General features: G+C 38.2%; 2 protein-coding genes across 2 annotated transcripts in view; one reads left to right on the forward strand and one right to left on the reverse strand.

Annotated features, from left to right (window-relative positions):
- IFT80 (intraflagellar transport 80) overlaps window positions 1–5,847 on the reverse strand; it is a 112,179-nt gene extending 106,332 nt beyond the window's left edge. Inside the window, exon 1 of the mRNA XM_059921961.1 lies at window positions 5,713–5,847. The gene's annotated coding sequence lies outside the window, so the exon portion shown is untranslated. The remainder of the gene's footprint in view (window positions 1–5,712) is intronic.
- Window positions 5,848–6,246: 399 nt separating this feature from the next.
- The window catches only part of SMC4 (structural maintenance of chromosomes 4), a 34,173-nt gene continuing 28,111 nt past the window's right edge, over window positions 6,247–12,308 (forward strand). Inside the window, exons 1-5 of the mRNA XM_059920469.1 lie at window positions 6,247–6,330; window positions 7,462–7,605; window positions 8,496–8,674; window positions 9,052–9,243; window positions 10,800–10,976. Coding sequence (XP_059776452.1) covers window positions 7,467–7,605; window positions 8,496–8,674; window positions 9,052–9,243; window positions 10,800–10,976 — 687 coding nt within the window. The 5' untranslated portion in view covers window positions 6,247–6,330; window positions 7,462–7,466. The remainder of the gene's footprint in view (window positions 6,331–7,461; window positions 7,606–8,495; window positions 8,675–9,051; window positions 9,244–10,799; window positions 10,977–12,308) is intronic.

Genomic DNA, 12,308 nt, shown 5'->3' on the forward strand with positions numbered 1-12,308 from the left:
TAGAAGCTACTGATTCAAAGGAAGTATACATAAGGAACCTACCCTGGGAGGAATTCCTAGTCATAGGAATTTGTCATATACATATAAATGTACACCAAGATACATATACAAACTATACAAGCCTGTTTATTACAGAACTCTATACAGTACTATCAAAAACTAGAAATTTAAATATTCATCATAGATTACACACGCATGTTCCAGATATAAGTATTTATAACATGGAACAGAATTAGAACCAAGAAAATAGAATTAAGAATTAATGTTAAGAATTAGACTTAACGTTATGCTAAATGAAAGTCAGTCACAAAAGGGCAGATACTATATAACTTCCCTTATATGAAGTATCTAAAGTAGTCAAATTCATAGATACAAAAAGTAGAATGGTGGTTGCCTGGGGGGAAGGAGGAAAGGGGAGTTTCTATCTAATGGGTACAGAGATTCAGTTCTGCAAGATGAAAAGAGTTCTGCAGATGGATGGAGGTGACAGTAGCACAACAATATGAACGTACTTAATGCCACTGAACTGTACACTTAAAAGTTGTTAAGATGGTTTACAAAAAAAGAAAAAAGAAATGAATTAGATTTAAGAAATAAAACTAAAACGTAAAAGCACTAACAAAATGAGAAAAATTTTAGGCAGGAAAGAGGGAAGGTATGACTTGTCAGCAAGAATGTACCTATAGATAAGAGGTAGCAGAAAGCCTAGGAAGTAAACAAGAATGTGAAGGAGAGATAAGAAATCCAAGAGGTAGATCACAAGTGCATTTATACCGAGTTCTGTTTGGGTCATTTGCATATTGGCTAACCCTTGGGTGTTGATATTAACAGTTGAAATTAATGGTTTGCTGATGACTACCCAAGGCCCTATTTTTAGAAGTACAATTTTTATCAACAGTTTTCCAAATTGATAGCTCTGATTAGACTCCTATGTCTCTTTTCCAGTAAAGAGAGGAGGGAGAGAGAAGCAGATCTTTTATTCAGATTGGTCCCATCATAAAACCACTTGTAGACTAGAGCTGAGATCTCTTATACGGCAGGGAAGGCAGAGGCAGGTTCACCATTTCCAGGGACAGGTTATTCAAACACCTAACAAGCAATGGAACAGGCTTACGAATGACAGTGTAGTTCACTTACTAAAGATCTCCAACCTCCACGCCACTCCACTTCCTGTGGGTATCTGAAGTGTATGTATTGATATATGCAGTGATATTTACATTTCCTTGCAATTTTAGCTATAATTAGAGCTAGCTCTTGCCAACCGTACTTTAATATTATTCACATTGGTTATATTTATAATCCTTTTGCAGGATGGCCTAATAAATTCTAGCCAATAAACCATGTGATTCACAAATTTAAAAATAAGTAGTCATCTTTAATTCATCCTTTTAATTCATCAACTAGCATAGAAAAAATCACATTCAACTGATAAACTAGAGTGCTGTGCAACTATTTAAAAAATGAGATGAATCTATATGTATTGATACAGAAAGATGTCTATAATATGTTAAATGACAAAAACAAAGTATACAGCAGTATTATATAACTCAATCCTTTTTGTGTTAAAAAAAAGGGAGGGATATATATTCAAGTTAGTGGATACTAAAACATTTTTCTCGGAAGATATGCAAGACACTTAATGGAGACCTTCATGAGGTTAGGGACACTGGGGTGAGAAGGGACTCATTTAATTTTCATTTTATATGTTTTTATACAGTTTGAAGTTTTTATCATGTTCATAATATTTTACCTATACATTTATATTTTTAATATAGAATTATCTGAATGATAGGATTATGGCCCAAATTTGCTTTCTTCTTTATGCATTTCTGCATTAAAAAAAAAACCTAATAAACGTTATTTTTTCATAAGATCACCATTCTTATTCTCTTTGCACTTTCTATTGCATTTGACCCACTTCTTACTGAAACTCTCACCTAGAGATCTTCCAAATACTGCACTCCGTTTTCTTCTGTATACAAAATGGGGTTAATAATGCCTACCTCACAGGTTGGTTATGATGATTAAATGCGATAAAGTAGACATGAGGTTAAAAAAAAAAGGCATCTTACAAATGTCCAGTAGAGTGTCTGAAACATAGTAAGAACTTAATAATTGTTAGCTATTTATAGTGAAAATTGGTGTCTTTGTCACCCTGCATATATTCACTCTTTTCCTAGCTACAAAGAATTTCTTCTTGGAGCACCACTTCCTCACTCTTAGCCCATATGGCTTTAATGGAGCTAGCACGAGACTTAGGCTTAAGTCAATTAGAGATCTCCAATAGAAACTTTTATTTAACTAAAAGATGGGGAAGAAAGACACTTCTTAACCCCTAGGTCTTTAAGTTTAGGAAATTTGAGGCTAGAGTTACTGTAACACCTTACCACGGCAAGGGGAGAGCCTGGAGGTGTCAGAGACCACTATGTGAAGCCTGAGAATAATGCCAAGACAAGGAAATGCAAAGCAGAACAAAGAAAGAAACACAATCCTAGTGTCTTTGTTTGAACACTGAATCCAGTTATACTCACCTAACTTCTTGGTTATGGAAGCTAATTTTTTTTTTTCTCAAGACAATTTGGATTGGATTTTCTGTCACTTGTACTCTACAAAGTCCTATCTGAGACATTACTATAATTATTTCTTCTTCCTATATTCTAAGAATGTACATTCTCTAGTGCTATCCTCTCTCTACTCACAACCTTAAAAATCTAATCTATTTTAGTGTCCCAACTATTCTTGTAACTCTATCCCACCCTATTTTCTCTCCTGAACTATATTCTCCACCTCTAATGCCCACTGTATATACCTTTCCTAATCTCAACCTATATGAATAAAAACAAACTCATTTTTCAAAACAGTCCATCCCCCAAAACTGCTCTATTTCCTCACTTCCCATTTTTTTCTATGTTAAGATAGGTGAGAGTTTCAACAAGACTAGTGTTCTAGGGGGCTTATATTATCAAGAGGAATATTCATTACTATCTCTCCTGTCTCTATATCCAATTTATTCATCTTGAACAATATTCTCTAAGTATTTATACATTACTTACATAAATTCATGTTTATTCATTTTGATTTATTATTTAATGTCTAATTAATCCAAATATTTACAATTAATTATAAACTTTGTTAATATTTTAAACATTTACCTACAAATCTAATTTCAGACTTTATGAAATGCTGTAACCACATTAGAAGGTAGACAAAACACATATTATTATAATGATGACAAAATCTAACTATGCACTTAAAGAATTGCAAATGTTAATTTTAATTCTATTCCAATTTTTCCCCTTGAACTTATTCTTATTTCTTCCTGTGGGGTACAACTTTTTGAAATATAAAAAGTAAGCGTTCTCTTCTCAGTCTGCCTGAAATTATAGATAATGGTTGTTAGTAGATGATTTTTGACGAGAGAGATGAGACTTGGTTATACTTTCCAGGATCACTGTAACCTAGTCCATCCCAATTGGACCAGCTTCTTTTTATCCAAAGTACTGGCAGGGATCAATCAAGTCTTTATTTCTTGTGATCCTAATCTCTTCTCACATCACTTCTTCACTTTTTCTGAGTGTCCTACTTTCACTCAAGATTTGTCTCCACTGTAGCTGTTTGTTATGAATGTCTTTCCTATGTTATAGAACCTGGTTTAAGCCTGTTTAAAAAATATTTATTCTGAGTGGAACATGGCTAGGTTCAACTAAATCTAAAGCTATTGGTCACTTTATTGATTTACTGAAATTACATTTCTTATCAGTCACTAAGACCAATCATTATTTACAGCAACCATCAAAGGCAGTAAAACTAGGATTTATTTGTGACTTATCTTTCTTATCCCCTCATCACTAATCCAGGGATTCACAAAAAATAGAATCTGACTAACTTTAAGGGTTCAGACTCTTAACCATTAAAATCTACAAAAGCTATAGATTTTCCCCCAAAATGTGTCCAGATTTTTACCTTTCTACTGCATAGGCACCTCCTACATGGAGGACTGGACAGTAATAATCTAACTAAGCCATGCCTGATCTCAGTCTCTTTCCCTTTCTACACATCCCACATAACTACTGTTAATTTTTTTTTTTTTACCAAGTCATTCCTTAGCTCAAAATTTTTCTAATATTTTGAAAACATCCTTGACCTGGCTTTCAAAACCCTTCATAAACTAATCTTCTAACTTGACATCCCATTATTCATTCTTAGCACATACCCTAATAAGGTCAATGTCATAAACACAGCAGTACCAAATGCATATAGTGTGTGTGCTAGACAATCATAAACAATCCTATGAGGTAGGTATTATATGCTGGTTTTATAATAAACAATCTCAGAGATTGATAAATTGAGTAAACTGTCTAAGCATGTAGCTAAAAAAATGATGAGATTTGGGATTCTTGTTATCTGTAACATCTTTCTACTACATCATGCTGTCTCCCATATACATAACTCAATTTGGTCTAGTCTTTGCTTTTTTCATGGTTAATATCTCTCCAACTCAGTTTTAATAGTGTGTTTTACAGACTGCAAAATTCCAAAAGATTCCAGATGTTTTCAAAGAGAACTGATTGCTACATTTTCTGGTACACCTACCAGCCAATTTTTTTTTTCACTGAGCTCTATTGTCTGTAGTTTGTCTTATGAAAACAATAATTTTTTTCAACTTCAAATATAAAGGTATATTACAATATCAAGTCAATGTTTATTCAAATCACACCAGTCTCCCAACCTCACCAAATTCTTACACTTGAGGGGAGTGTCCTCCACACCTCCTCTTGAGAAACACTGAACCTGAATATGCTCCTCAGGGCAAGAGTCATACTTACTTACTTAGAATGACAATGTAAATTCATTCATAAAGCAGATTTATTGGGCCTTGAGTAAGCCAAGTCCTAAGTATGCAAAAGTTAAAAGGGGGAATAAAAGAGGCTCCCAGTTCTCACTGTCAAGTACTTAAGAGCCGCTGAATAAATGCTTGTTGGACATAGTCAAATCAATTAATGGTTAACATCGTGAGGGATTAGGACCACGTTTGAGAACCTAATCAAAGTTCTGGGAACACCAACTCCCCAGAAAAATTCACAAGCACACAGAATTTTGTATACGATTTCGAGGTCGGGGGACGGGGCGGGGGGGGAAGTGGAGAAGAGGTGGTATGAACTCCTCTGAAGCCCAATCACCTACCACCAGATCCACAAACTCCTGGTTAAAAACCTACTAGCAAAACTAGATTCTCTGGGAACAGGAATACTTGCTTAATAATCCTGATTATGCCTGACAGTGCAATGTATACAAAAGCTACTTAAGAAATATTTGCTGATCAATAATTTTCTCATACCCAGACACCAGCAAATCGTTTCTTCCATTACAGAGTCTTTCAGCCAAATGATTTTAAAAACGCGAAACCCCTCTCACTAGTGACATTAATGACCTAACACCAATAATTCGAAATCATTATTTTGCTTTTCATTACACGATCATTCACCAATCCAGGTCTTCTCTTCTCCTTGTTGTCCCTCTACTCCCTCCAAACTCAGGTCTTCCTCCTTTTCATCCCAAAAGCTACGTCCAGAGCCGCACCGCCCCCAGGGAGACGGAAAATAACTGATGCTCCACTCCGCACACACCCTCATAGCAGGGAAGGTGGATCCAGTAATGGCTACAACTTCCAAACCCTTTCTTCACCTCTCGCCTAGAGGTAAAGAGATTTACCTTAAGTGCCAGGAAAGCGGTGGCGATCGTACTCACAGAAGTGGGACCAGTTACCAAGAAGCCTCGGACCTCCCCGTCACCATAGCGACTCCTAAGAGCTAAGCTCACTCCCTCTTCCCGCGATACTTCCCTGCCGGGCGTCACCGGAGCAGGCCCTAGACCCCGCCCCTCAGCGAGTTCGCCCTCTCCTTAAGGGGCGTCATTGGACGACTGAGCCTTGCCTTTAGCTGTGGGCGGAACCCCACTCAATTTTTTTTATCTTTTTCAAAATTCTCAAGGTTTTTTAAAACATATTTTTTATAAGAGTGCTATTGCCGTAGGCCCACGGAAAACATTGTTTCGCTTTTCTTTTTCACTTAATAGAAAACGTCCCCTGCCGCCTGGGTCCCGCCAGCAGTTCGCGCATGCGCGTAAGCGACCAGAAGATGGCGGCGATAATCGCCGCATTTTTTTCAAATTAGTGGTTCCCAGAAAGCATTGCGCGCATTTGTAACGAATTTCCGTTCGAGTTTGTATTTTAGGCGCCATTTTCGAGTGAAGGACCCGAAGCCGAAACACCGGTAGGAGCGGGGGGTATGCAACCGTTTCCAACCTTGGTCTGAGTGGACTATCCCGCAGGTAAAATACTTCTTTTCCTGATCAGGTTGTCACACTCTTACTTCCTGCCCCGTCCGCGGGCTCCTGGAAAGTAGAGGCCTTGAGTTGGAGCAGCCGAAGTCTAGGCTGAGGCTGCCGCCGAGAGATTTCTCTCGCTGTCACCCCTCCCCCCTCGGCCGCTCCCCGGCAGTCGAGGCTCCCGCGCGCTTCTCCCGGGCGCCACTTCTCTGAGCTACATAAGCGTTGCTCAGGAGACTGGGGGCCCGGGGGGGGGGGGTGGTTGGGGGGAGCCTCTCAGCGTCGCGGACCTCTTCTCAGAAATCTCGGTCTTGGTCGGACTCTAGCGGGGCCCCCTGCCCGTCTCACTTCCCGCAAGGGACTAACCACCGGGTCTGAGCCCTTAACTGGTGACCTTTCGTAGTTTATTGTCCAACGGGATTCTGCCGCGGACCCCGGAGGGACAGACCCCTGCCACCTCAAGGCGATTAAACCGGAGCCGGCGCTGCCGGCTTCCGATTTGAAAATCGCGAGTGGTCGGACCCGACCGGACTGTAGAGAGCAGACCTCAAAGCCCCCGGGCCGTCCGCTGCGCCGAGGGCTAAATGGCGGGGAGAGGAAAGTGGGCGGCTCGCCGCCGGTTGGGTCTTCGCTGCTCTGGGAAGAGGTGATAGATAGCCCCTCAAACGAACTCTTGTCTCTCAGAATCTGTGCGCTTGCATCCGTAGCCCAGAGAGCGTGGGAATGTCCGCAAATGCTAGCGTATGGGAATTGCTTCGTTTAGAAATTACATTAGAATAGTCTTTCACACTTATACTGTGGGCGGACGGCGGAGGGCATTAAAAAGTAAAAAACCTAAGGAGTTGCTCTATTCTTGCTTGATCCCCAAGCACGTCTAGGTTTTCCCACTTGCTTAGGACTTAAGAAAACGAATCCCGCCTTCTTGGCACTTGAGTTTTTTGTGCCTTCTTTCTCGAGGACCCTCTGGCGTTGAGCGGGGTTTGACGACGGGGCTCTCGAAAACGGGTGGACGGAGTTTTCCCCGAGTGGGACGGGGTGGGGGGCTGAGCCCGTCTCACCGCGGGGCCGGGGTGGGGGAAACGTACCGGCACGGGCCCGCGGCCCGACTTGCTCCCGGCTCTCCCTCGGCCCCAGCGACCATGCCCCGTAAAGGCACCCAGCCCTCCACCGCCCGGCGCAGAGAGGAAGGGCCGCCGCAGTCCCCGGACGGCGCCAGCAGCGACGCGGAGCCCGAGCCGCCGCCCGGCCGCGCGGGGAGCCTCGCGCCTGCCACCGCAGGTGAGTAGCCCTTCGCGACGCCGCGGGCAAGCGCGGGGGAGACCCGGGTGCATCCGCGCCCAACCCAGGACTGGCTGGTGTTCTTGGGCGCGGACAAGAGGGGCTGCGGGGTTGACATCTGAAGGTCCGGTAGAGCCGCTCAAGAAAGCGATTTGGCGATTTTCACAGATTAGCCAATGTGCAGTATCGGTGTAACGGTGCCGGAGGGGATGGGGGCGAGTAAATAGCTTCAATTCTGAATTTCTGTTCATTGTCTTCTATTTCCATGGAAATCGACATGGTCAGCCAGGAGCTAGCGGACTGTTCTTCAGACAGAGTCAGCCTGACTGTATGTTATTATATGATGAAAAGTTTCTTGACCCTGTAATTTCACCTTCGTGGTCTTAAATTGCTAAGAGAAGATGATAATTTACTCGAAACTACCGTAGCTTTTGTGAGTCCAGGAACTGAATGACATGAAACCCCTGTGACAGTGTCTCTAGAGCTCGCGAGTGTCCAAAGTTAAGGTTCCAGGTTCTCACAGATACGGAGAGAGTTGGATCTAGAGCCTTAGGATTTAACCACCTGTTTAGACAGGGAGCAGGGAATCAAGTGGTTGTGGATTTCCCAGATTTGCGTGACGACGTAGTGTTTCGGCTCCTAAAAGGTATATTTCTATAGAATTTTGTGACTGGTGGCATTTCTTTCAAGAATTTCTTTTTTTATAAAACCAAACCAAAAGATTCTCATCCCCTGTGAGTTTAGGATAATACTATGTTTGAGTGAAAATACAGATTCTTAGGTTTCATAAATAACATCTCGCCAGAGATTAGCAGGCAGTAGTCCTACGAACTAATTGCACTAATGCAGGCTTTTTTCCCCTTGTTTTCCCTTTCCTTTGACTGACTTAGAGACTCCAAGTGAGGAAATAGATAGTAGAAGTTTAGAAGAGATTTTGAATAGCATCCCTCCTCCCCCACCTCCAGCAATGACCAATGAAGCTGGAGCTCCTCGTCTTATGATAACTCATATTGTAAACCAGAACTTCAAATCCTATGCTGGGGAAAAAATTCTGGGACCTTTCCATAAGGTATTTGACCTTCTTAAAATAACCGTTGTAAGGTAATACGTCTTTATAACAAAATGTTTCAATTTTGTAGTTATTGTATTTATCCTGATTGATTAAAAATACGGTATGTTTCTTATGCTTTTAACAACTGAAATTAGCTTTTGTTTATCTGGTTATTTTTTGGTACCTTTCTTTATAAAGTTTTCCTCACTGAATAGAATTGGTGGGTTTTATGTTTGAAAGGAGTATTTTCTCTTTATAAGAATGAATTTTGTAAAAAGTCTGAGTTAAAATTAGAATATGGTCTTACTTAAAGTGTTGAAGCTTGTGATATAAGAGACATGATATATGAAAACAGCTATCTTTAACTTTTTTTTTTTCCTGTTCTTTTTATGCAGCGCTTTTCCTGTATTATTGGGCCAAATGGCAGTGGCAAATCCAATGTTATTGATTCTATGCTTTTTGTGTTTGGCTATCGAGCACAAAAAATAAGATCTAAAAAACTCTCAGTTCTAATACACAATTCTGATGAACACAAGGATATTCAGAGTTGTACTGTAGAAGTTCATTTTCAAAAGATAATTGATAAGGTAAGGGGCTTTGTTTAGTTATTTGCAACTTCAAGTAAGGAACACAAAGGATTTCAATACGTTGCACATTTTATTATTTTTGGCTTAAATTGGCTCGTAAAAATTAGTATATGGTTAAAGCAGAACGAATATTTATTTCATTACCTCCATGACCATATTTTCTTTTTGAGGATTGGTGGTAGTGGCTGTTAAACTTAAAATATTGAAATTTTTAGCCAGGGAAATGAATTATAAGTAGCTCATAATAATGCTTACCTTTTTGGTGTAAAACATTGAGCAGTTTTAGTATCCCGAGTACCAAGTAAGCATTCTTTTACTATAAATTTTGGATTCATTTTTAAAGTTATGTTTTTATTGCTTTCAGATAAGTTACCTAAACTTGAAAATGTTAACAGTTTGACTAACTTTACCATCTCCCTTATTTCAATTCGCATTAAATTTAATGTTAACTAGTAGTCATCTGTATAGGTGATATGAAAGAGCTTTGCTTCAGTTTGAAGTACACTACCCTTTTAAAACAGGGAAGGGTAAGGTAACATGTTTGTTTTCTAGAAGAGGAGACAATTATAGGTAAAATGCCTATTTAGATTATTCACGTGTCTCTGTTGGTATTGGGATTTTTTTTTCTCTTCTATTTAATAATTAACTTTGGAAATACGTGGTTCAAAAATGACTGACTGGAACCTAAAAATGACGCCCAAGCATCACCAGTAGAAAACTAATTACATAATGAAATGAGGATGTGATTTGGCCTCTAGGTCTTGTTTTGGTTTTGTTTTTTGTTTTTTTTTTTAATTTTAATATAAACAGCTTTAATTAAATCTACATGGTGGTATATATTTTAATTTTGTTTCTTAGTGCTTTTCTATTGTACAGTTTGGGTTGGAAAGTAGATTGCCAGTAAATCAGATTTTATTCCATTGCTTATTAATTACACTTGATTTGTGTAAATTTTAAAAACCACGATTTCAAAATGACATAGCTTTTAAAGGAAAGCAAGTTTTAATGTTAAAGCAGATTTGCACTTCAGTAGTTGTCAATTCTTTGCAATTTTTTTTACCTTCTAATGACGTATTCTTCACCCAAAAAAGAAAAAGAACTAAGCTGTATCATCCCACTACTATACCGTCCTTCCTTTTTCCTCAAATCATCTCTTGCAGCTTTTTTTTAATGGACTAGTAATGTAATCTGTCAACATGGTTTAATAATTTGGGTGAGTTTGTTTTGGATACAGTGGGATTCTTGTGCCCCTTCATCAATTCTTTTCTCAGTCAAATATGTTTTTAGGCTTGAAGGTGGGGTGTTTTCTTTTTTGTTTGTTTGGTTGCTTTGACTTTTTGGTTTTTGTGATCTATGAGGAAGGAATCAAAGAACTTGAAAAATTATTTCTAATCTTTGCTAAGATTAATTTTAAGAACTATTGTCAGTTTATGTGCATATTCAATTGAAGTTCTTAAGCCATAGAATTGGTTTCAGTATGAAGTGAGTGAAATTTGGAGCAAACCTCTGACTTAATACCAACAATTGTTTTCTGGTTTTGTTTTTCCTCAAAACAGGAAGGGGATGATTATGAAGTAGTTCCTAACAGTAACTTTTATGTATCCAGAACGGCCTACAGAGATAATACTTCTGTTTATCACATAAGTGGGAAGAAGAAAACATTTAAGGATGTTGGAAATCTTCTTCGAAGCCATGGAATTGACTTGGACCATAATAGATTTTTAATCTTACAGGTAAATTTATTAAAGATATTAGAGGTTCTCTCGTTCTTTTTTTTTTTTTTCTTTTCTCTTTTTTTTCTTTTTTCCTTTTTTTAAAATAAAGTGTAAGGAATTTTTCCCTGTTGGATGAATCCTGTATTTTTGAGGCCTTAAAGTACTGTAGCAGCACATCATGGTTTACATACTACAGTCAAGGTGCGAATCATTATTTGCTGCTCTAGAAATTTAAGGAAATTCATTCAGAACTGTAATTTCATCATCATATGCTCATTTTATGTTTGGATGGACTGACATACTTGTTCCGCTCTAGCAGCACGTAAATATTGGCGTAGTAAAATAAATATTAAACACCAATATTATTGTGCTGCTTTAGCGTGACAGGGACATAGCAACTATTTATCATTTCTGTTTGTATTTCTCTTTAAGATAACATTTTAAATGATTTGTTATCTTTTAATAGTTCTTTTCCTTTACTTTTGTTCTTGTTTGTCATCTCTACTATTATATACTCGAAAGAAAAAAACTCTATATACTTGGTGTTTCACAAATTTACCTGAGCACCTAACTGATTTAACTTTTTTTTTTTTTTTTTTAAATGCTTAGAATGGTCAATTAAAAGCTTATTCAAGCTCTTTGTTTTGTTTCAAATGGCCTACTTGAACCACTTCTACTGGAAGATCAGAAAGTAACTGATATTTCATTCTTAAGTATCACAGCTTTTAAAGTCTTTCTAAAGGGGTATAAAATTAAGTACCTGGTGTTAAGCTGATTTTTATTAGAAACCCTGTATTCTTTATTTGAGTAAAGATATTTTCTACCAGCATTGCTTGGTAAGAAAAATTCCTTATCTTCTCTATGTCTTACCTTTCAAAAAAGTTCTTAGTGTAAAACATGGCTTTGTCAGACATATTAAAATTCCCTTTTGATTTGAGGCTATCTTCTTTTCCTTTGTCCTACCTACAGTCACCAAGAGCATAATAATAAGAGGAAAACTATATTGTGATATAGAAATAGCTGCTAATATTCTTTAGTGTCCTGTACTACTGATTTTAAACTAACTTGGGAATTTTGGTTTGATACTAAAAGTTTGATTAGTATGACTGAGTGTTCCCCGTAAGAAACTTATAAAGTGTTAGCCTCTATTTCCATTTTAGTCTATATTCTTCAACTGCTTTTTTTAAAAAAAAATGTTACTTTTAGACGTACATAGTGTATGTAGAAGGTAAAGAAATATTCTGGGATGACTTATGTTAATATCTTCAGTTCATTTGTAATACTTCTATAACCCAAACTTACTTTAAAATGGATGTTGGGAAATCATCAGCAGATATATTTCTAAATAAG

Source organism: Balaenoptera ricei, chromosome 4 (genome assembly GCF_028023285.1).
Source record: "Balaenoptera ricei isolate mBalRic1 chromosome 4, mBalRic1.hap2, whole genome shotgun sequence".
Taxonomy (NCBI): Eukaryota; Metazoa; Chordata; class Mammalia; order Artiodactyla; family Balaenopteridae; genus Balaenoptera; species Balaenoptera ricei.